The sequence below is a fragment of the Ambystoma mexicanum genome, chromosome 12 (genome assembly GCF_040938575.1).
Source record: "Ambystoma mexicanum isolate Mex_15411 chromosome 12, UKY_AmexF1_1, whole genome shotgun sequence".
Lineage (NCBI taxonomy): Eukaryota > Metazoa > Chordata > Amphibia > Caudata > Ambystomatidae > Ambystoma > Ambystoma mexicanum.
In genome coordinates, this window is record NC_090936.1 from 235,181,117 (window position 1) to 235,207,055 (window position 25,939).

The 25,939-nt window shown below is 48.7% G+C and overlaps 1 protein-coding gene across 14 annotated transcripts in view; it reads left to right on the forward strand.

Annotated features, from left to right (window-relative positions):
• The window catches only part of CALD1 (caldesmon 1), a 669,061-nt gene that overhangs the window by 596,672 nt on the left and 46,450 nt on the right, over positions 1–25,939 (forward strand). For all 14 annotated transcript variants that reach the window (XM_069628357.1, XM_069628356.1, XM_069628358.1 and 11 more), the window contains one exon: positions 6,543–6,680. In XM_069628357.1, coding sequence (XP_069484458.1) covers positions 6,543–6,680 — 138 coding nt within the window. The remainder of the gene's footprint in view (positions 1–6,542; positions 6,681–25,939) is intronic.

Below are 25,939 nucleotides of genomic sequence, written 5' to 3' on the forward strand. Positions count from 1 at the left end.
CTATTATCCACCCCGCCCCCAAAGCTGATTCAGCTACTGCCTCTCACATCCCCTGGTCCAAACGACAACCCTCATTTGCCGAATCTTATCGTGCAATGTTTTCAATTCACATCTGGCTCACTCATCCCAGACAGTCTTCAGCGCCAGGGGCCATGAAAATGGCTGATTGCGTGCTTTACAAATACTGTGTGGAGAATTATAGCATTGTTAAAGCAGCCTTCGTGAATGTCACACTAAATGTTGCATTTCAGGGCATTTTCTGATTACAGAACAGTAAAGAGTGTGGCAGAAAGGAGAGGCCGCTATGGAGCCTTTCTCCTCTGTGACTGACTTCTAAACAAAGAACTGAAACGCGTCCTTAATCCTACCAGACCCTGCCTAGTGGCCGCCCTTTTATACTCCTGCTGGCTGAATGCTACCCCATGCCTGGCAATGTCCTGGAACCTCACAGGTCTGCCTCTAGTAACGGCTCACTTGGTCTCTTAGTGGCCGCCATTTTATACACCTGCTGGCTGAATGCTACCACATGCCTGGCCATGTGCTGGAACCGCACAGGTCTGCCTATAGTAACGGCCCACTTGGTCTCCTAGTGGCCCCCATTTTATGAAGGCTACCCCATGCCTGGCCATGTGCTGGAACCTCTCAGGTCTGCCTCTAGTAACGGCCCACTTGGTCTCTTAGTGGCCGCCATTTTATACATCTGTTGGCGGAATGCTACCACATGCCTGGCCATGTGCTAGAACCGCAGAGGTCTGCCTCTAGTAACAGCCTACTTGGTCTCCTAGTGGCCGCCATTTTATGAAGGCTACCCCATGCCTGGCCATGTGCTGGAACCTCACAGGTCTGCCTCTAGTAACGGCCCGCTTGGTCTCCTAGTGGCCGCCATTTTATACACCTGCTTGCTGAATGCTACTCCATGCCTGGCCATGTGCTGGAACCTCACAGGTCTGCCTCTAGTAACGGCCCACTCGGTCTTTCCCCGCAGGTGCTTTCCTCAGCGTTTTGGTAATCGTGTTACTTGCCAGGCATATATGGAATCTACTAGCTTCATGATGGACCCCTTGCCTGGGTACATTTCAGGGGGTCCGCCTTCTCTTAAAATGCCATCCCTGCCTCACCATTCCCTTCTCAAGGCAGGCTGGCTCTTCTGTCTCTGCTGGTACCGGCTGCCAGGCCACACCCGGGATGCGCGTCTTACTCTGCCCACATGTCAATGTACAAGGAGAACAACTTGCTGCAAAAGATGGTCTGATTTGCAAACCACCTTCCTTCTCAGAAACATATTCTCCTGCAACATTATATGTTGAAAAGATTAATGAAAAAGAAGAAAAAAAGGTCAGGCTAGCTGGCCCTCACCTCTTTGCATTCTGTCACAGGCAGGTAATGCAGATGTACTGTCTTCTTCTTGCCTTGTCACTTGATAACAATTCCTCAGTTCTATCCTTTGAAACCTTTGCACAAGTAGCAAATGACACACAGTGACCCATCTCTCAAACACTTGTTCCTTCTCCTAACCCTTGACTTTATCATGACTGAACAGTTCCATCTAAATGAACTGAAAAAAAATCTTCTAAATATATTCTAAAAATGTATTTGTGGATGCCAAATTTAGGTGGGTTGTACATATTTCTAGAATGACTGTGTTCAATAACAGTACGTCTTGTTTTCTTGGAAACGTATTATTTTAAACAGATGTTCATTTGACGCAGTTTAATTCTTTGTAGTAAATAACCTTGTTTATCATTGTGGTAGGTGAAGATAAAGTGGACTCTTTCTCATTACTTGTAATTTGACACCCTAATCCAGTTTAACATTTAAATAGATGCAACATCTGGAATTGGACATGTGATATAAACGAACAGAGTTCTCTACTTGCTTTGCCATCCAAAACTAAATTCTCTGAGATTGCGTATGAATGCCACAAGGTGATGGGTGTCCATTTGGTCTACGTGACCCTCACGTACAGAGAGTAAATAGTTGTACTGTCCATTTGGTCTACGTGACCCTCCTGTACAGAGAGTAAATGGTGGTACGCATGCTTTTGACTCTGTGTGACTTTGATTGGTTTGGGAAGCACTGCGTTGTCAGATAGAAATGTCTGATCCCGCCACCCCTATCTGCTCCTCCCCACACTTCCGAGAGCATCTCCGCCCACACCAGATTTGGATGCACTCACTCATGACATTGATTCCATCAGAAAGGAATTGATGTAAATACTTCCTGCCATGTGTGGATATGGCGGAAGGCTTCTACGATTCACATTGGCCTTTGACTATGGTGACCAGACATCCCGGTTTTTCCCGGACTGTCCGGGTATTGCACGGGGTCCAGAGATTTTAAGTTTAAAAACCCTGTCCCGGGATTTGGGACTCTGGTGGATACCATCCCGATTTTTGGCTAGATATCATGATTTTTCCATCGGTTTGCCAAAAACCGGGATGGTATGCATTCACCAGATCCCCAAATCCCGCACAGGGTTTTAAAACTTAAAATAGCCTCGGAACCCCGGGCGCTGCAACACGACAGGGGAAAGGCCACCCACATATAAGTAGGACTACAGTTTCACCGCTGAAGTTGTAATCGTACTTCTGTCAGTGTCCTGTCTGGATTTTTATTTTCAAAATCTGGTTACCGTGGCGTTCATGTAAACTTGCATGGAAGCCCCTCTCCTCCTGGATATCCATGTTATAAATTCACCAAAGACAAATCGCATGGAAGGTGCTGCGTCCATGGTATTGCAAACCTTTGCTGTCCCTCACATGAGGCCTATAGCTGGGCCTCGCTTAATCCCCATTCCTGCTTCGTATCTGAAGCCACGCCCTGTTTCCATGATGCCCATCTCTGTGTTTCACCAGAAGCACGTTCCTGCTCTTTGCCTGTTTTCCCATCCCTGCTCCTCTCTCCAGGTGGCCCCTGCCCTCAGGACTCTATCCCTGCTGTAATCGGCTCCTTATCTAAGGCCCATATCCAGTCCTGTACTGAGGCCCGTTCCTTGCTCCTCATTGGATGGCGGCACCCGCTTCTCATTAGGGTTCGAACTTGTAAATTATGTGAAATGCTAGAAATGGAGCTTCTTTGGATCACATTGTTATTTGGATAATCGTGAGAAAAAATCTCTACCTTTTTGTCGTTCTCGTTATTGCACAGAACCCCACTGTGTTGAACTCCGCAGTGTTTTGCAGGGACTTAATAAGATCCACGCATGTGTACTTTATTCTACATACAATAAAACAAATCCTGTTATGTCCGTTTCGGGGCAGCTTTTGATAACTTTATTTTGGATGCATCTGGCCTTCATTTTCTATTCTATACAGTGGTCGAAGTCGACGGGAACGGTTGGGAGTGGTGCTCCTCTACTTTTTAAAAAATGTTTTAAAAGTTTTACTGTTCCCATACTTTTATTTTAAAAAGAAACAGTTCCTGAATGGTTTACGGTAGCACAAAAACAACGGTTTTATAGGAAAGAAGGTATTCAAGGTGCATCTGAAGTATGCAAAACAAATAAGTAAGTTAAAGTGCTCACACTCAAATACATGAAGAAGGAGGGCCACCTGGCTCGGCGTACCTTACCCTAAGGAAGAACACCCTGACCCTGGCGGGGGTGCCTATCCCTGGGTTACGCGTGATGTATCGCCTACTAAAAAGATATAGAGGAGAGTGCTGTCCCTCAACCTTCTATACTGGTGGCGGTGTCTGAAGACAGACACGAGTAGTCCAACAGGGACATCTAAAAGGTGGTAGACTCCAGCAGGTTGGGCAGCGTGCAACAAAACTGTAGATTAGATCTTGAGGCTGCTAAGTCTAATGCATGGATACAACCTGCGAAACAGGTCAACTGCTTATATTCCATCCAGAATGTACAACTTTAATGATTCCCGTAGGTCACTATGGTTGGAATGTAAAACAGTACTGCTGGAGAAACCACTGGAGGGTGCAGTAAAACAAACACAGCCAAAGGGCTGTAGGGCTAAAAGGTGGCTCTTATAAAAAGGTGTAGCTCACTCTGTGAAGTTGAGTGTGCTACAGTAAGCAATTTTTAGAAAATACAGTCTCTTTAGTTGGTGTGAGAGAGATCACAGGTAGGTCATGAGAGCCCTCATGACCGAAAGGGGTAGACCGGTTTCGATGGCGTGGGAGATTCAAGCCATCTTCTTCAGGACCGTGACTTGAAATGCAAACGAGTTTGCCAAATGTTCAGATAGATGCTGAACAAAGGGAGAGATGCTGGTGTCTCCTGTAGGGAGACAGAAGGGAGGGGGAGGGAGGGAGGGGCAATCAAACAATGAAAAAGAAGCACCAATGGTGTGCAAACATACGGGTGGTACTTGTCATGCGTTGAGTAGAGCATGTCGGAGCAAAAAACTGCAACGGTCAGAGTTTGCAGGAAAGGTGGGGGTGCCTGGACACCTGTGAAGGGTCTCAACGCCAGGAGTGAGGGAAATCGGAACCAGGGGGGTGGGGCAGTGGGCCGTGATAGAGCGAGTCTCTACAGGTGACTGGTGAGCTGCCGCCTGGGTGGTGGGGGGCAACGAGTATGCTGGTGTGAAAAGTAGTGCACTGCAGGGCAGGAAGGCAGTGAGCCTCTGTGTGGTCCACAATAGGGGGTGACATCCCAAATGGGTGCAAGTAGAGTGGAGGGGGCTGAACCTACCTCTTAGCCAAAGCCTCTGGGCCAATGTCCTTTCTGGGAGGCGAGGGATGACACTGGGTTGCTTACAGCATCGTGCTGGTGAGGGAGAATCAAATACCTGCACAATCAGGAGATAATGTGCCTGAAGGAAACAAAAAGACCACAATATGTGGATAAAAGTGGCTCAAAAACACATGGCTTTGTAAGTTTGGGAATAGAGCCAAGGTGTGTGGACCACACAGAGGCTCACTGCCTTCCTGCCCTGCAGTGCACTACTTTTCACACCAGCATACTCGTTGCCCCCCACCACCCAGGCGGCAGCTCACCAGTCACCTGTAGAGACTCGCTCTATCACGGCCCCCCGCCCGCCCCCTGTTTCCGATTTCCCTCACTCCTGGCGTTGAGACCCTTCACAGGTTTCCAGGCACCCCCACCTTTCCTGCAAACTCTGACCGTTGCAGTTTTTTGCTCCGACATGCTCTACTCAACGCATGACAAGTACCACCCGTATGTTTGCACACCATTGGTGCTTCTTTTTCATTGTTTGATTGCCCCTCCCTCTCTCCCCCTCCCTTCTGTCTCCCTACAGGAGACACCAGCATCTCTCCCTTTGTTCGGGATCTATCTGAACATTTGGCAAACTCGTTTGCATTTCAAGTCACGGTCCTGAAGAAGATGGCTTGAATCTCCCACGCCATCGAAACCGGTCGACCCCTTTCGGTCATGAGGGCTCTCATGACCTACCTGTGATCTCTCTCACACCAACTAAAGAGACTGTATTTTCTAAAAATTGCTTACTGTAGCACACTCAACTTCACAGAGTGAGCTACACCTTTTTATAAGAGCCACCTTTTAGCCCTACAGCCCTTTGGTTGTGTTTGTTTTACTGCACCCTCCAGTGGTTTCTCCAGCAGTACTGTTTTACATTCCAACCATAGTGACCTACGGGAATCATTAAAGTTGTACATTCTGGATGGAATATAAGCAGTTGACCTGTTTCGCAGGTTGTATCCATGCATTAGACTTAGCAGCCTCAAGATCTAATCTACAGTTTTGTTGCACACTGCCCAACCTGCTGGAGTCTACCACCTTTTAGATGTCCCTGTTGGACTACTCGTGTCTGTCTTCAGACACCGCCACCAGTATAGAAGGTTGAGGGACAGCACTCTCCTCTATATCTTTTTAGTAGGCGATACATCACGCGTAACCCAGGGATAGGCACCCCCGCCAGGGTCAGGGTGTTCTTCCTTAGGGTAAGGTACGCCGAGCCAGGTGGCCCTCCTTCTTCATGTATTTGAGTGTGAGCACTTTAACTTACTTATTTGTTTTGCATACTTCAGATGCACCTTGAATACCTTCTTTCCTATAAAACCGTTGTTTTTGTGCTACCATATGTTATTTTGTTAACGGTTAAAAGGACGAACACGGTTGTACCGTGCACTCTAGCTTTATAAGCTCTCCCTGTTGTTTCTGGACCTGAATGGTTTACTACTTTTTAAAATAAAAGTGTAGGAAGAAGTTTGAACTTGCACTACACTGAACATTTCCTTAAACAGCAAGTGCGTTTGTTTGGGGGTTTGGATTGCGTGTGGGAGGGGGCGTGGCGATGGGGTTTGTGGGGAGCGGGGGCGGGCCAGCAGGGAACATACTTCCACTACTTCTTTTGGTTGCACTTCGACCACTGTCTATATTTTATTTGTAATATCTGCATTGTTTCGCTAAATGCAGATGTCTTGCACTGCCAGTCCTTGCTTCTTTCTTGCCCCATCTCTCAATCATTGCAAATCACCCCACGTACTTGCAAACTCTAATTACGTTATCCTTAAATCTCCAATCACTGACCTCCCGTTGAAATAGGGAAAGCTGTGTTTGCTTTCTCAGCCGCATTAGTTGACGCATCTTCTCTTTATAGGAGGAGAAGAAGCGATTAAAAGAAGAAATTGAGAAGAGGCGGGCCGAAGCTGCAGAGAAGCGCCAAAAGGCTCCAGAGGATGGTTTGCCGGAAGAGAAGAAGCCTTTCAAATGCTTCACCCCGAAAGGTTCCCTTAAGGTACACACAGCAAGCTACATTTGGCTAATTATAAGGATCATCGTTTTGATCACATATGTTAATTATTTTTTTTATTTTTATTTTGTATGGTTTATTACAAACTTTTAAAATATGATTTCATTCATTTAAAATTATGTTAATACATGTTCAAAGGTACAAACGCCACTGTCCAACTGGAAAAGAAAACGATTGCAGAAAATACATATTGTAAAAAAGGATGGCCTTCGGATTGTTGAAAGCGAAATGTGATAAGACCCATGATTGGCCCCTGTATTTAAAGCCAAGCTCTAACAAACCACTTGCTCATTTACTGTCTATCAAGAGGCGCCGCCCCCATAGCCAGTACTCTATACCCTTAGTTCTGTCTTATGGAGGAGTTGCTAAGGCGGCAGCCATGAGCCGAAACTAAAAAGCTTATTCATGTGACAAAGTCAAACATATCAAGTGTGACCTTTAGCAATTTACACAGCATAAAGGCAATACATTTGGTGCCCAGAAAATACACAGTTCTGAACGTGTGAGTGTGTGTGTTTGTATGTGTGTGTGTGTTTCGCACACCTGCGAAAGATCACCATTAAGAGGGCGGCAAGCCTGAAGCTATCATTGGCTGTTACTGCGAGACCGTTCTGTACCTGGCACCTTGTCCTAGCTGCTGTCACTAGCCTATCAGCGACACACCTACCCCTAGATGCTGTCACTAGTCCTATCAGCGACACACCTGGCACCTTGCCCTAGCTGCTGTCACTAGTCCTAGCAGCGACACACCTGGCACGTTGCCCAAGCAGCTGTCACTAGTGCTATCAGCGACACACCTGGCACCTTGCACGAGCTGCTGCCACTAGTCCTAGCAGCGACACACCTGGCACCTTGCCCGAGCCGCTGCCACAAATCCTAGCAGCGACACACCTGGCACCTTGCCCGAGTTGCTGTCACTAGTCCTATTAGTGATACACCTGGCACCTTGCCCGAGCTGCTGCCACAAGTACTAGCAGCGGCACACCTGGCACCTTGCCCAAATTGCTGTCACTAGTCCTATTACTGATACACCTGGCACCTTGTCCGAGCTGCTGCCACTAGTCCTAGCAGCGTCACACCTGGCACCTTGCCCTAGCTGCTGTCACTAGTCCCATCAGTGACACACCTGGCACCATGCCCGAGCTGCTGCCACGAGTCCTAGCAGCGACACAATCTGCATCCGACACACATCCACATGCTTGTGCTGAATTTGGTAGGCGTACTCTTATTTGTTTGCTTTTGCTGTGCACCCACATACTTGCTGCCATGGCAATGGCAGTCCCGGGAGCTTGACTTAGCAGAACTGCCATTTCTAGTCTCAGGTTTCTAAGCACCCTAACATTAATTCTTCAGTCTGATCAAAATCTACTATTTTTTTAAATTTAATTTGGTTGGCTAAATTGCATTAAACTCTCAAAACATAGGGCCACCAGGGGGCGCACAGGTAATGGCTACCTGATCGCTGGATTCCCGCCGAGGCTGGGCCTTTTCAGGGGAGTGAGCCCCCCCCACCCCCGGGAACCCCAAGGCGGATTCACCTGACGGGTCCACGCCAGTGACCCCCCCGTGACGCACCTGCGTGAAAGAGCGAAGCTCCAGGACCCCGGGAAACCGGTTTACGGGCGGTGACGGAGGAACGGCAGGGCGCGCTTCGGCCCCGGCGCTGGTAAAGGAGGAGCGGCCCGCCGTGGTGTGGAAGTCCAGGCGAGGGGCCCACCCCCCCCAATCCACCTGCCGACGGGAACCGGGTGGCCGAGGCATCGGGGCCCGATGCCTTCCGGAGGCGGTACGAGAAGACAAGCGACTTCGGAAACGAGGGCCCCCCGCAACACACCACACCACGGATGGGCGGAAGTGGCGCAGCCTCTTTCCGGCGGTAGTGGTCCCCCCCCCCCCCGGCACAGGGCCGCCATTGATCGCATCGCCCTGCGGAAGGCCCCCACAACACCAACAGACCACGACAACCAGGCAGCTGGAGGGGAGGCGTGCCCCCCTGCTTCGGAGAGGGCTCCAGGCCCCCAGAGGCTGCTACCGTCCCAAAGACAAGCAAGGGGACAGCGCATACCCGCATCCAGCCCCAGCAGGTGGAGGCCCCTCGGCTCGGCCCCAGGGCGTGTGCCTGCCTGGCGATGAAAGGCTTCGGCCAGAGGTAGCGGAATGGCAACAGCGACTCACTAACCCGGCAAAACATTACCAGCGCCGAGGCGAGACCCAGGCGTGACCCAGGTGAGTGGCCCCCATCCAGAGTTGGTGGGGCGAGTGCCCGCCTGAAGACTGCACCCCCGCCCGCAGAGGAGCACATACCATTCATAAGCTCCCCCGAGACGCTCCATCTAGGTTCCTACAGGGCGGGGTGGTACCCCCCCCCGTGGACACCTAGCCCGAGGCAGACCCCGAGGTGGGTGTACAGCACGATTATATGAACTGGCAAGAGACTCTGCAGGCTTTCCGCTACAGGGAGACGGAGAGAAACTCCAGTGGCCCTACTCGCACCAGGGACATGGCTCACCCAGAGACCTCGACACAGTCCGCAATGACGATGGAGAGGGGCTTCGCCTCCATTCTCCAGGAGATAGGGGAAATGCGATCTGACATCGCCCAGAAGTTCTAAAAGATTGACCAAAGGGTGGACAAGGTCGAGGACAGACTTCTACAAGTGGAAACCAACCAGTCTTCCTCGGCTTCCCAGGAGGTTCAATTCGATATGCGGCTAGCCGCCTTGGAGAAGAGGGACGAGGAAAGAGCCAGGCAGATGGACGTCTATGAAAATAGGGAAATGAGGAACAACCTCAGACTTTTTGGGGTCCCGGAATCGGAGGGCGAGGCGGAGAGAGATTTGACCCGAGTCGTGAAGGACATTATTACTCTACTGTTTGCAGAGGAAATGACAACTTAAACCACGTTCGACCGGGTGCACAGGGCAGGGGGAAGGGCAGGGAGCCCCAGATCGGTACTGGTTCCGTTCCACTATTATACCGAAAAAACTAAAGTCCTGGAAGAAGCGAGGAAGGCGGGGGTGATTACCTACAATAACGCCCAGATCTCCATTTTTCAGGACATCTCCACCTACACCTTAGCCAAAAGAAGAATGTGCCGCCTCCTGACACCACTATTGAAGGAGAAGGGAGTGCGCTACAGATGGGGATATCCCTTCTCCCTGGCCTTCGAATACCTGGGCCAACGAACATTGCTAGTTACAGAGGAGGACATAAAAGGAGCCATCCAAGATTATGTGGTGGAGCCTACCCCCCCGGAGGGGCCCTGTAGGCCCAGAAGCACTCAGTGCCGGGAGGAGGAAAACCAGTTCGAGGAAATTCAGAAAATTGAACACCCCGCCGTCTGCAATGGAGGAGGAGCATATCGACTAGGAGGGCTGATGACCAGGGCTCCTGGATCTGCAGTGGAGCAGAAAGGGAAGACACGAAGGACGCTCCGAGGACAGTTTCTCCATTAACAGCAAGTACAATGGGGGCAATTGAAGGAACACAGCCACTGTTAAGAGGGGTCCTGATATACTGAGGTCCTAGCAGGGGAAGGAAGGCTGGAAACCTGGCCCCGTGGAGTGGATGACCACAGAGGTGCGGGGAAGTCCTGACCATTCATAGATCGGGACCCGTAGAATCTGAAAAGTGATCAATGCGGGGTGGACCGAGGGGACGAAGCTGTGGGGAGGGCGGGCTCACGAAATCGAGCTTGGCAAACAACGCCTGGCTGAAGGGGACAGGCTGGTGGTCCAGCCACAATGCCAGAAATGGTGGAACTAACTGGCTGGACACCGGGGAGGGGGCTGGGGGGTCACGAATTACTTGGGGTTTGTTTGTTTGGGAGGGAGTTGGGGGGACAGCAGGGGAAACGTTCTAATAGTGTCCAAACGAGGAAACAGAGGAGGCAGGGAGAGAGTAACGATGCAACGTTGCTGACCACCAAAAAGGGAAACATAGATTATGGCTGAGGACCGACCGGCCCTGGGAGTGGGTACGCTGAATGTGCGGGGTTTGAACACCCCTACGAAAAGGTCCATGATTTGTAGGGAATTTAGGATGGCGAAACTAGATTTGCTCTTCGTGCAAGAAACGCACTGGGCGCGTGGGAAAGAGCCCAAAATGCGAGGGGGTGGAATCGAGGAGGTTTTTCACACATCCCACAGGGTGAAGAAAAGAGGGGTGGCCATCCTGATAGCCAGGGGTGTGGGTTTCGAGAAAGAGTCAGTCCTGAAGGACCCCGAGGGCCATTACCTGATGGTGCGTGGTTCCTTACAGGGCTCCCCCCCTAACCTTGGCGGTAGTGCATGGCCCGAATGAAGGTCAAGCCCTATTCTGGGAAGGAGTAAGGGACAGGCTTAGACTGTTCGTGCAGGGTCCCTTGATGGTGGGAGGAGATTTTAATATGGTCCTAGACCCATCCAGGGACAGAAAGCGGTTAGGCCCCCAAAACCCTAGACCGGCAGACGAAGCCATGGCTTGAAGCTTTCAGATGGCAAATGAGTGCTTGGGCCTGGCAGACACGATCATGGCCCCCCCGAACAGGTGTCCCCTCCTTTTCTTCTCCACCACTCACCACGCGTTCTCTAGGATAGATTATATTCTGGTGGATGAGATCCTTCGCCCATATGTCACAGGCTATAGGATAGACCCGGTCCCTTGGTCAGACCATGACTTGGTCCGAGTTGCCTTAGCGGTGGGCTGGAGTAGGGAACGCAAGGGTCGATGGAAATGTAATGATGCCCTATTGAGAGATGAGGCCCATGCCGAAGCTGTCATGGACGCTACAGTGGAATTCTTCGACCTCAATGATAACAGGGAGGTGGGCACGCACACACTCTGGGACGCCTTTAAGGCAACCCTAAGAGGAGTACTTATAAAAATGGGAGCCCAGAAGAAAAGGGAGAGGAAGGCCCAGGAAAAAACCCTGCGGGTGAAAATAGCCCGTCTCCAACCGGGGGGCTCTCCGGAACAGGCTTTGGGGAGCGACTGGGTGGCTGCACTGGAGGACTACAGGCTCCAGCTAAAAGACCTACTCCTACACAAAACGGAGAGGAGCCTCCAAATGGTAAAACAAAAATACTACGACAAGGGGGACAAGGCGGATAGTATCTTGGCCTGGAAGTTGAGAGAGGTCCAGAGAAGCAGAAGGGTGAAGGAGGCAAGGGACAGCCGGGGGGCCCTTGGCTGCGACACCCCCCGCATACGAGAGGCCTTTTGCCAATACTACGAGTCATTATACTCATCTGAATGTAACGGGGGCGATTCCCAGATTGAGGACTTCCTGAATTCCATACAAATCCTGTCCCTGTCGAGAGAGATGTCAGAGCGGTTGGAGGGCCCGGTCACGGTGGAGGAGGTGGATAAGGTGATCAGTGGAATGAAGGTGGGAACCTCCCCCGGGGAAGACGGCTTTTCAGTCTATTTATATAAGAGATTTCGCTCCTCCTTGATCCCTTACCTAGTGAGAGTTTTCAACACCGTGCTGGAGGGGGGCTCCCTCCCCGACTCCATGATGGGGGCCATAATAGCTGTTTTACACAAGGAAGGAAAGGACCCAGCAGAGTGTGCCTCCTATCGGCCCATATCGTTGTTAAACATTGATGTCAAGATACTGGCCAAGGTGGTGGGGAGGCGGATGCAGGGGATCATGCCGAAGCTAGTCCACGGGGGATCAGGTGGGCTTCATCAGGGGCAGACAAGGCTCGGATAACATCCGTAAAACATTAGACCTGTTCCACTTTGCCCAAACATCAGAGCTTAACGCGTGTGTCCTCTCGCTGGACTCGGAGAAGGCCTTCGACAGTGTCGAGTGGAGATGCATGAAACTCCTTCTCCAGAGAATGGGCTTCGGGACACAAATCATGAGTTGGGTGGCGGCCCTCTACAGAGCCCCCATGGCAAGGGTTCAGGTGAACGGGTCGATGTCCGAATCATTTCCCCTCTCACGGGGGACAAGACAGGGTTGTCCCCTCTACCCCCTAATCTATGTCCTCGCGATGGAGGCACTCACCAGAGCTATTAGATCCCACCCAGACATCAAGGGAATCAGAAGCGGGAGGTGGAATTTAAGCTTTCCCTGTTTGCGGATGACATCTTGGCTTACTTGGTAGACCTGGGCTCCACCACCTCCCCCCACCCCCCCTCCTGGCCCTGATGGACACTTTTGGGCGCTTTTCGGGGCTAAAAATTAACACGGCTAAATCTGTCCTGCTCCCAATGAGACCAGTGGACCCGGTGTTAGACCCCTGAGCAGGTTTCACAAGATTGCGGTGGAGACAGACGCCATAAAATATCTGGGCATCCTCCTAACTAGGGATTTATTGAAACTAGGACCCACCAACTATGACCCCATAATGGCAGGGATCACATCGGACCTGAGGAGGTGGGGCAAGATGATTCTCTCGTGGTACGGCCGGATGACAGCAGTAAAGATGAGCATATTGCCATGGCTTCTGTACCTCTTCACAGCGCTCCCAACCAGGGTCCCCGCTCAGACTTTCAAGGACCTTCAAAAGGGGGACCAAGACCCTTTTTTCAAAATCTTTGCTGGCACGTGCGACTTGCAAACTGCTTGTGCCTGATGCAGAAGCAGTTTTGAGAATTGTGCCCACAATGTGTAGGTCCTGTGTCGGAAGGGCATGAGCATATCTATCCAGTTTTCAATTGCTGGCTCCCAACGGAGCTTGCAGTGGAAATGAATGCATTTACGGTGACTGTTCATTCAAGGCACGTGACTGAAAGTGTGCTTGGAGTTGAGAGGTGAGTGGTGGTCTGATCTCCGCCATTCACCCACTATAGTCACCCTCTACTGCTGTCATTACTCTTTGTACTTCATGTATGCCTGTACCAAGCAAGTATTCTGTAACGGCGCCACAAAGCCTCTGGGCCGATGTGCGCTTTATACATTTAAATAAATAAACACAATAGTGACGTCATCCAATGAATATATATGTATGTGATGGACACGCACTGTAATCTCTTTTTTCAAGAGCCTCTTGCCCCCCCTGTGCATCCTTCGCCCCCATAGGGAGGCCAGCCCCAAAGTTTGAAGACCACTGCACTAATGTATTCAGAAGGGGGCTGGCTATAGGCCGGTTGCAAGACCCTATGGCGGGGGTCTGCAACCTTGGGCTCTCGAGATATTTTGGACTATAACACCCAACAGCTTTAGCCAGCATAGTCCATGGTGGGGACTCATGAGAGCCGTAGTAGCAAACATCCAGAGAGCCACAGGTTGCGGACCCCGCCCTGCCAGAATCGGGGGGATGCGGCGTGGGCCTCACATTGCGCATGTGCAGAGTCTTTGGGTCCCTTGCAGGGGTGGACTGGGAAGCAAAAGAGCCACTGGAAAAAAGTGGCCCCATATTAAACATCTTCAGCAAACCCAACCCTTTTCCTATGAGAAAATGTGGAAATAAAATAGATTACCACACAAGAGGCCCAGGATGCAGAGGCCTACCAGGAAATCTCCAGAGTTCCCTATAGGCCAGTCCACCCCTGGTCCCTTGGCCTGTATGTTCAGCTACCAGCCAGCCACTATGGTTATTCGGGGATGAGTTGCACTTTGCGCTTTTACCACAGACGTTGGTCTAAGTGGCACTTTGGCCATGCTGGAGTTGCGCTTTGGAAATGGCGTCCAGTGACCATAGACTCTGAACCACTCTGCGCTGTCAACAGTAGACAGCCTGCACGGATCGTCTCCAGAGATGTACATGGAGACTAGGCATAGGTTGAGCGCAAGGCTTTTCCCGGCCTAGTCCCCGGCTCAGCAAGAACACACAATGAAACAGAATGGAATGCCTTGTTCCGAAACACTGTGATCCTTGGCTTCTACCCCACTTCCTGACCGCAAAGAGAGACACACTTCCACATGTATTGTCTGCAGAAAAAGCGCTTTTAGCTAAAACTCCTGCCTTATCTGAAAGGGTAAAAAGACCACATGTTGCTTTCCTGCTTGCATGCAGAAAATGCGCCCGGCTCTTCATCGGCTTGTGCCCTAATGTATGTAACTTTTTTATTCTAGGTCCCGAGTCACACGGATTGTCATTTGCATACACAGGCCCTCATTCCGACCCTGGCGGATTTTTTCCGCCATCGACGGACTTTCCGGCCATGGCGCAAAGTCCCTTTACGCCATGGCGGATGGCGGACTTACCGCCCCATTCCGAGGTCAGCGGGGCGGTAAGTCCCCAATCCCCATTTACCCTTCCCCATTCCCATTTTTGCCCCATAGGGTATAATGGGAGTGGGGAAGGAGTTAATTACGCCGCCGTAAAGTACGGCGGCGTAATTAACAACGAGGTCCCTTAGCGCCATGGATTTCTCCGCCCGCAAAAAGCGGGCGGAGAAATGACCATGGCGCTCCGGGAACTCGTAGTTGGCGGTAAGGGGTCGGCGCAGCTAACGCTGGCGCTAACCCCTTAGCGCCAGGGTCCTAATGAGGGCCACAGAGTGCAGTAGACACAAATTGTGTGGCCAAAAGCTAGACAAGTGGGCATGTGTGGTACATTTTCACCAGAACATGGACTAAAGTTAAAATGAAACATGAGGCGAAAAGTGGAGAAAAAAAAAGAACCTGCCGACATTTTAACTTGAAAATGATGTCACGTTTTGAGTAAAGGGGACTACTGTCATTCGTTTTTGCAACTGTTAATTTTCCTGCACCCCAAATCTGACTGGCTCCAGATCTGAACCGACGCAAGTTGCTACAGGCATGCATGCCAACATTGTCCATTAAATGTTTACATTTCAGAGATGCTAGCAGTGGCGGTTTCTTTCATAGGGAGTTTGGGGAAGAGGAGGGGTTCGCTGCCCCCACACCCAGGCCCCCCATTAAGGTGTGCAGACTCAGAGAACAGTGTTCACAAGTTCTGCAACATTTTTATATTATGTGGGCAGGCGCGACGTGTCGGCAAATCAAATGAATGTATAAATAATTAATTTGCTGCTCTGCCTCTCTGCAATGTTCGTCTTCATAGCTGGGAGTGATACAGAAGGTGCGCGTCCCGTTTTACGCAGCTTTTTGTACTGTAAAATGCTCATAGCTCCACCCACTCTACATAACCATCACAATCTAGGAGGCTGGTGGGACGCTAGAGGGGTGACCCCGCCCGTATTTGTGCGCAAACAGCCTACCACTGAGGATCTCATCTGACCTTACAGTAAATGAGGCTTAGGCATAGCAACAGCATTTACTGGAATGTCATTGGCTGTTTGCCAGCCAATGACATTAGTGAGTGTGGGTGGGGTCAGGTGATGGGTGCATGTGTGTGGTGAGGAGACGGTGCCACCGTCTCACTTCCTGCTGAGTTGAGTTTTTGACCGTTGACTGCAGTAGAAGACGAACTGGCCAGAGAACAGCAATGGGTCCACGTCACTTGCACGGCCTAGTTACTGCTCATTTAAGTAAAATGTGTGGAGATGAAGATGAAGACTTCAAGTTAACTAAACTCTGTGCCCGCCCAGCCTTCATCATTCCACAGGACATTGATGCTGTCTATGCCAGGGCCTTGCATCGACGCTGGGCTCTCAGGTGCTACATTACTTTTAATGTAGCACTTGAGAGCCGTGTCGATGCAGGGCCCATGCTGGATTTCTCCTGAACGGTACGACGTCCGTTCATCGCAGGATGTTTTTTCGCTGGATTTTTTATTGCAGATGTTTTAACGAAAAATGTTTTTTGGGTGGGGGTGGTAAAATATATATATATGGGGTGTGGGTGTTCGGGAATATATACAAAATTAAAGGGAATGGGGGGTTTTGGTGGACCCCCCAAAAGAGTTTTTTTGTTAAAGAATCCGCTGTAAAAATCCACACGAAAAAACATCCCACGACGAAATGACATGGAACCTCCTGAACATCACACCTGCTGTTATTTTCCTTGGTCTCGCAAAACGGCATTTCGATTTAACGCAACTCACAAATGAATGCGAGTCGCATTCATTTGTGAATTGTGTGAAATCAAAATGCAGTTTTTTGCTCCTCAACGACAGTGCTGCGTGTTTGGTTAAAACTCACTTCTTGTGTTGCTGTGAATCTTGTCAGAGCCCCCCAAAAAGTGCTTTTGAGATTGTGGTGTGCTGAGGCAGGTACAAACAATTTCCGCAGGTGGGGCGGGGGTGTGTGCTCGTTAATGGTTTCATTGTGAGTCGTCGTGTCATCTACGCGGCACTGGAAAGAGTAGTTTCCATCGGGTTGGGGGCTCCCCAATCTCTGAGTGCCAGTAGTTTCATTATGGGGGCGTGCCTTTCTTTGGGTGCAGTCTTGAGCTTGCCTTACACACTGTTGTTGGGTGAGTGATTATGGCTAGGGTCCCCTGTAGCCTTTGCAACTGGTAAACACTTCTTGGGGACCCCTAAGTTCCCAGGGTATTGCACGGCTTCTTCCGCCATTTGCCGCCTTAATTATTTTTCGGTTAATAAAATTGGCTTTTAAAAAACACTTTTCATAATGTTCTGCTTGTTTTGGGTGATTGGTTTCTGTGTCCGTCTAAGAGGCCAGATCTACAGAAAAGCGGAGTTCCTCTGGAGGCACCTGCCCTGTCTTTGATATAATGCTTTATTTCGGGGTTTCACGTCTGTCACTCCACCTCTGTGTGCGCTTTGGGACACCCAGCATTTCTTAAATCATTTCCCTTTCCTGCTACCCCTTGGACATCCATCTGGTCCCCTGGCACCTGCCCACAGCTTCTCACGGGCATTGCCAAACGCAGCATGGGCAGTGTGAGCCTGCAGGCCAGGTTCCAAACGCTTCTCCTCCACTGTGAACACCTTCGTGTTGAAAGAAGGGGGATACCGCGTCTCGCCCATCGGTGTCCCACTCCCCAAGACTTGCCCCCCATCCAGGTGATCCTCCCTCACTGGTCCACCCCCAGGAACTGGATCCAATAGCGATGGCCTTGTCCTGCCAACCTGGATGACAGATCTCCAGGGACTAGTGGGTGAGACACCTTCAGGTTTCTCACAATTTGGATAGTAAATTGCACATTTTGAAAGCCATTTTTCCAAAATGTTTGCTGGGGGAGAACCTCCACCGCACCCACCTTGTTATGGGTTGGGCTCGGTCACTGTGGTCGGTTGCTCCAAAAATTCACCGGGAGAAATTGCGCCCCACCAACTTTTTTAAGGTCGCCAGCAGCCACTGAATGCTAGTTCACTCCTGGTTTTAACTTTGCGTTTTAGGGCTTGTGATCCTGCAGTTCCCCATTATAAATCTAGGACTACAAGTCCCAGAATTCAAAGCTAAAGCCAGGACTGGATTACCGTCTCCCAAATCGAATGGATAATGTTGGTCTGGAGTATGTGCCCCCCTCCCCTCTATTCAGTTGTAGGTAGCCATTTTTCACAATTTTGTGAATCTGCTGAAATGTGTACATTTTTGTGGTCTCAAATGACTTGTGAATTGTGTCCCTAGTGTCTGTCTCTAATGGGTGTCATCATAGCAAAAATGCCATCTACTTCGCACTAGTATGGCGAAATAAGTCTTGGACCCGAGATGCTGCCACTGGCATTATATCTGCTTGCACACAACAGTTGTTGAAGTAGGAAATGGAAAGGACACATTTCCATTCATAAAGATCCCACACATGGCCTAAATTCTTATTTTTACCTAATATAGAAATTGCAATATTTAGTAGATGTTAATGTTAAAGGTTATTTGTACCGCGCACTATCACCACCGGAGTGGTCCCCTGGCGCTCTATTAAGCCTACAGTGAGCACCACCCATTATAGTCATATTCTTATTCTTAATCTTCATATGTTATTAATGGTTGCCCTTGTGTTGATCCAGAATGACCACCATCGAATCCCATAAAATTGATTAACCAAGTTGATGGATTTGGCAGCCTATGCCTGTACATGTTTTCCTGTTTACATGTCTGTTCTTTATGTTTCTTTTACAGCTCTACTTCGTCATTTTGTTTACTGTATGTACTTGATTGCTCGCCCATATGCATGCTGTGCTGTGGTGTTTATTACATACTCCCCCTGTCTTTGCTCTACACTTGGAGCCTGCCTTGGCGGTTTATATCAGTGCTGTGTTAGACGATGCACTCGCCCAGAATGCTAAGATGGCCTTCTCCCAGGCATCATTAGTGCAAGGCACATGCATCTTTGAATTTGTGGAGCCAAATCTGACAAGCAGTGTGATTTCACTGTGTTTGCAACAGGCCCCGATTTGCTAAAACAATCCGTACGCAGTGCACCGCTAAATTGGCAAGTGCACATGTTTATTCTCTTATACTCGTGCAACGTATGGCCAGCATTAAAGACCTTCTGTTTTCTTTTTTCATAATGTTTTCAGTGTGCTGTGTGTGTATGCCTGTCTTATGATGCTTATTCATTTGTGTGTGTGTGGTGTATTTTAATTTCTATAATGGGTTTATTTTCTGTAGGCCCGTATGGCACTATTCATTTGATTGTCGTGTAGATTGGCCATTTTTGCCGCTGACGACGGAAAGGTACAAAAGAAAAATGGAGGAGGCAGCATGAGAACTGTTGCAGGGTCCTCTACCAACTTGTTCCCCTCCCCCTGGGAAAAACAAAACATTCAGGGTTTGCAGGCGTGTCCCCAGCATGTTCAATGTAATAATATCTCCGCAAAAAACGTCTACAAATTTGTTAGACACTATTAACTCAAAACCATGTAGTTGTTTGCTGCCCACTTAGGCCACATGAAAAAGCCAATGGTCTTTTATGTTGGCGCACCACATGTTTTTTACATTTTATTTTGGGAACAGGTATGATGGGCCAGAAGGATAGCTCAGTGGCAATGTATTTGTCTTGGAAGCAAGAAAATGCAGAGCAGCACATGTTCGAATCCCGGGCCGGGCTTAGCTACTGGTCTCCGGTAGTAAGCACTTTGAAAAATGTTGTTAATTAAGGTGAACAATTACCTGAACCAGCAAGTGCCTGCAAGTGCTGCACCTCTGATGTTGACCAAGGTCCACACAGGAATAAACTGGTATGAAAGATTGTCATATTCTGACAAAACGTCTCATAAAACAGATTTGACCAAAAAGAAAGCTTGAGCCGGTCTAGATGCTAAGCAAGCTCAATTTGTATAGTTGTGATCGTTTTCAAGTCCAATTCAGATGCTGTCTTGCAAAAGCATCACTTTAATCAATAAGCCACACCGTTTTTCTGGAGGTTAAGAATACAATCTAGAAACATAGAGCACTCTTTTATCAGCTAACATAATAAAGTGCATTAAAATGTATAACTAAACAATAGACCCTAGTTTTCCAAGAAGTGAGCTTGCGTTGCTAAAATAAGTAGGAACAACTGCAAATCTTCAAAGCATATCCTTTTTGTAATGCTTAAATTAGCGTGAGGGTGCAGAGGTACGAAACAGACACAGGAGCGCTAAGTGTGTTGGCATAAACCTTTTATTCTAAAGAAAACAAGGGAAAAAACTAACTGGCCCTATTACTAAGAGGGGTTTCCTGGCCTCAAACCAAATACTAAGGACTCTCTCAGGAGGTCCATGAAAAGGATAGAATCGACTGCCCTGTGTCCAAAACCTATTTCCGTCCCTTTCTGTCCTTACCTTGTGAACTAAACTATAAAGGATGTAGGTCTTCTTGATCCAGATGAGTGAATTAGAGTTCCAATCAGGGTTCCAATTTGGGGAAAAACAAAGTTCCAAAGGGTGCAAAACAAACAAAGTTCCACAGTAGCAAAGTTCTCTAGGTCAAAAGGAAAACAACATTCTCACACAAAATGACGCCAAGAGAGTGGTTCCCTTCTCTTGCTCTCATTCAGGCTTCGCACTGCGGTTATAGATGCCAGGGGAAATGTTTCCCTTTTTCCCTGGCTTTCTTCCAGGCAATTCTCAAAGCACCAGGGAGGATGTTTCTCTTCCCCTGCCCTCTTCTTCACACCACCAGGGAGGACGCTAACCTTCCCCATGTCTCTTCTTCTCCCACCTTGTTTTGCTCTGGGGTACGGGTTCTCAAATCATGAGGTTCATTCGTGATAGTGTCAGACCTGGTTCACTAGCCTGCCAAGTACTGCGACTATGAAGATGACTGACAATGGTAATCTTCATTGGGGGTGAATCCCCAACCCATCTTCCTTGGTTTCTTTCTTCGGGGCTCGGGAATGTTACTTTGCTTCCTCCAGTTTCCCTTCTTCTCCTGTTTTGCTGGGTCAATGTATCCCAGAGTTTCCTTCTGCCCCTACCAACCGGTCATGTCACCCATGTACCTTTTTAGTGTCTCTCCCTGTGGTCCTTGGTCAGTCTTGGGTTCTTTCTGCTTCACTTTTGGGCTTCTGTCCCCCCTGCCCCATCTCCCCTCACCCTTCTTTGGTGTGCTGCTGCAGCCAGGCGGCATGTGGTCCGACTGGTTAGTCCAGGGAGTGTTGGGCTCTCTATCAGGTCCATCTAAAAGGAACTCTCCTGGGCTCCCCACAGTTCTCAGCACTTTGCCGGCATGAAAAGGTTCCCCTTCTTCTGACCGGGCTCTGGTCCACAGCTTCTTTTGCTTCTGCTTCTGCTTCAGTTCAACATTCCTTCTCCTTGCTCCTTCAGGGAGGGAGTCTCTCACACTTCCTGAGTCTGTCTTACCTTTTATACTGGCTCTGGCCAATAGGACTTGGGAAAACACTAGACTGCTGCATGTGGTTCTTGTAGGTAATCCTCATTCCTCCACTCTTCTCCCTCGTCACAGTACTGATCTTTTCACTCCATTCTGAGTCATTGGATATATTCCTTGTTACAGTGTTGGGAAAGGGATCTTCACTTCGGTAACTCATATTCTTCATTGTCCCTGTACTTTTAAAAGGCACTGCGTTCTCACGAAAAGGAGCCGACATCCATGGATTTGTCACATTTGCAACAGAACAAAAACAATAGTAAGGCCTCTGATTTCACATAAAATGCCCCCTTGAATTGCAGCCGCCATGCACTGTTTAAATGAACACTGTTTTTGTGGTTCCTTTACGATTATGATTATTTGTGGTAAATAAAAGTCCTCAACTTAAATCCAAAGTACATTATTAGTTTACTGGCAGAGCAGCAATCTCCAAGTACAGTGCATACATAACTGGGCATGTTTCAGTCCCCCAGGGTGAGTGAGGGCAGCTGAATGGAGGTCTTATGATTGAGGAAGTGATAGAAATACTCTCTTAAAGATGTATGATACTTTTGACGCCTCCAGGAGTGCACAAGATTTCTGCATACCACGTCAGTTTTCCATTCATTCAAACACATGCAAACAGTAACCAGTCCATCCGAAATTCTCCCTTCTTCTTTACTTACCCACATCCACTAACAGAAAGAAAGGGTCATGTGCCATTTCTTTCTAAATATACAATATGGAGATCACTCATCTCTAACCAGGGACTACCCTTCTTGCCCGACACCCCATAGGATTCAGGCCACCATCCTGAGGTGCCCCTAGGCCTGGGGACCCCATAGTGTCCATGCCACCATCCTCGGACCCTGCCAATTCCTAGGCGACAATGAGCATTTGCCTCAACCCTATGACTGCTACACTCCAACATGTTGACACCATCTTTGTCTGCGTTTTGGAGTGATACAGAAAATAGCCCCAAACATTGCCACTGTACTAAGAATGTGCATACTATGTGCATTATTGATGGGCTGCACACATTAGGATATCACTGGCTTATAGCGACAATTGTACCTCTTTCCTTTTCCCCACTCTAAATGAGGAAAAACCCAAAGTTTGGCCAACTCCTTGCACCTGCTTGTTCAGTGTAAGTAGCAAAGAGGGCATGGGCTGATGGATCACCCAATCTCATATGCCTACTATGATGGCGATGTAAAGCCTTAACCATCACGGCACAGCGGAAGTCCCAGCTCAACCGATTGAAAGCTCTTTCTGCATTCAATAGTTTGGAACTGGGAGCGAACTAAGAACACCCACTATCCATCAGATCAATCGTGACCTGAGGCAGGTTAGTGCGATTGATTTGTCTTTTTCTGGCATGCAGCCATTCTGTTAAACGACTAGAAGGTGGATGATTATTTCCTCCAATCTGGTAGCAAGGCCTTTAGAATAGATTTCACTGTCCGAGTTTGACGGGGATAGAGGAAGGTAACTGAAAAGGTTCATAATGCTTTCCTTCTTACTGGAGGCAGGAATTCTACCTCCTTATTCTATTCCAGTCATCATTTTATGAGTAGCCGCCTGCCAAACATGACAAGATTTCAGGACTACTTCAAGGGGTATAACATCAGGCCCAGCCACTTTTCCCAATGCCAGCTCCTGGAGGGCTTTCCCGCACACTCCAGAGACCCTGACAAACTCCACTAAAGTTGGAAATGGAATTGGGAGATCAAGCTTGGAGAGGGAATTCTTAATATACACAAGCAGAATGTAATCACTTCGTTGTAAAATCTGCTATAACATTTAGCAAATTCCCCCAGGATCGCAACAGCCTCACTGACCATTTGCCACACCATATCTTTATTTGTAATTATCGGACCAATTCCCCTCTGCACCTTGCGTTTGATGAGCCAATGTTTTAGCTGTTTTTGTCCCTGGGTTCATAGTGTTGCCCCCTGATAGCTTGAGGCATAGAATCAACCTTACTTTGCTAATATGTTTTGATCTCTGATACCTCTGAAATTAGATACTGTCCATTTCTATACCGAGGCACTAACCCATTAGTTCAAAATAACCTGAATTCTTTTAAAAGATCTTTACATTCTTCTATGAATATCTGGTGTCTGGTGATGCAATCTGTGGTAGTAATGCCCCAAACTAAAGCCCGCTTTCCACCCCAATGATTATGAAAGGGGAAGATTCGTGTTTAGCCAATAGAATGATTGCTGGAACCCTGTATGGAAACACGAAACGGGAGTGCCTCTCTGTGCAGCAAATCCTCATGGCAGTGGGCATGGATCATTATTGTGATCCTGGCTTATCCACTTTATTTGAGCAGACCCTGCAATCTTTCCCTGTACATTGAACATTCAGGCACAGTCTATGAAATCAAGAAGAGCAAGGAGGACTTCCACGTGTGACATTGCGGTTTGTATTGGAAGATCTGTAACATGCATGTTTGAGCATGGCAAAGTAACCTTCTGTCTCACTGCACACCAATGCTAATGTCATACACACTGGTGCATTCCCAGCTCCAGTGCCTTTCACTATTGCATTCAATGAATCCTCTTCCTCTTGGTGACCTAGCCCTAGCAAAATCGGTCCAGGTCCCTCGCCCAGATTCTTTCTGCTTATAAGATTGAAGCTCTTAGAAGAAAGAGGCATCTAACATCAGCTGCTAAAATGTGATATTTTATTAGAACTCTTTTGGAATTAATGCTTTTGGAAGGAATTATATTACATGGGTAATTCTGTGGCTGAAAGGGAGGTCTGCTAATCAGACCATCCTTTGGTAAATGTGGCATGCCAAAACTATAGTGCACTCATCTGCCTTTGCTGAGACAGCTGACTAGCACCCTCAGTTCCAGCTCTATAGTTGGACAGCGCAGGTTCAAAGTTCACGTGCATCCCTCACCGCTTCTTGCATACAAAGTCCCTGCCCACAGAGGTGGCTTTCTAATCTTATGCACCTTAGATATAAATTATAATGGTACGCCTTATTCCGTCTGATGGCACTTGCATCTTTAAAGCCATGCTAGTGTTGGCATGGTGACTGCTAGGAGCACCCACCTATGCTGCCACAGCAACTTCATATCAGACTAGTGTCTACTCTGTGAACATGGCTCACCTTTGACAGGACATATGTGAATTGGTGTCTGATCTGAATGCCTCCACTCAGCAATGTGGAACAATAGCTATCCTGCTGCCTCTTATGATTCTTCTGCCTGAAGTGTAATTTCTTCCTTCATGGCAAAGGAACTTCCCTCAGGAGGTTTCCTGGGAACTGTGTTTGAATGGCAGGCACTGACCTAACATAGCCACACTCACACCACAGGGCTGAACATTGGAGTTCCTTTGAAATCAGTAGGCATGGAGATGGGACAGGGAGAAGAGTTGGGTTGAAAGAAGAATCCCACCGCCTTGTCTTCAGTCAGAGCACTCTTTCTTTTGCATTTCCTCTCCTCTTTCTTAAGGAAATACACTCTGTTTGTGATGTCAGTGGATAGTTGCGGAACGGAAGTGGTTGGCTTCTCGCACATCCTGTGACAAACTGTCCTGTTGCCTGCTCCATATTCATTACAGACTCTCTGGTCCCAGAAGTGGGTCTATATTTAAGCCCGCATCTCTGGGGATACCAACAACATGACTGATCTTTTCAAAATCTGTAAGGAACTTGGCAATCCTACTGCAGTCTCTGCTTCTCCTCTTCTCCTCTTCCGAGGATGTCAGGCCCTCGGCACGGCTCTGACATCTCACTTCACTACCAAAACTCAGGACATCATGTCCTCACTCTCCTCTACTCCCCTCCCTCCTCCACCTCTACTTAGGTGTTCCTTGGCCCCTCTCTCTCCACCCCTTCTCACCAAGACTGTTTGCTCTATGAAAGTCTCCTCCAGGTGGTTGCTCCCCTGTTCCTCTAGATCTAACAAGGACAATATTGCAGAACTTTCTCCCTCTTTGGCTGATTTCTGTAATCACTCCTTAGCCACTGGCTCCTTCCCATCACCTGACACGCACTCCCTTGTGCACCCCCTCCAAAAAAAAGCTGTCTGCGGACACTTCCTGCCCAACTTACTACTGCACCTTCTCCACCACCCCCTTCCTGGGCAAACATTTGGAGAAGCTGGCCATCTCCCAACTAATTCAGCACACGAATCTGCTGGCTGTCTCCACAACTACCAGTCTGGCTCCAGAGCAGCCAGATGCACGGAAACTGCTCTCCTGAACACCTGTGATGACTTGCTCTCAAACCTCGACTCCAACTCTCCTTCTGTTCTCATCTTTGATCTGTCCTCTCCCTTCGACACTATCAATCATGCCATTCACCAAAATCGATTCTGTGATACTCTGGGCATCACGGACCGGGCACTGGCTTGGCTGACATCTTTCCTTTCGAATCTGCCCCCTGAGGTTTAAATGGGCCATTTTCTCTCCTCTACCTCACTCTCTACTTGCGGCGTCCCTCAGGGCTCTATCCTCTCGTTGTGGCTTTTTAACATTTACCTTGCCCCTCTTGCCCACCTGATTTCCACCTCCACTTCTCAATTCCAGTGTTAAGCGGATGACACTCAGCTCTACTTTAAGCTTCCCTCCTCGGCCACCTCTCCTTCCTTTCTCATTCCCATTTGTCTGAATCCTATTCAGGCATGGTGTGGTACCAACAATCTCTGTCTTAACGCCGGCAAG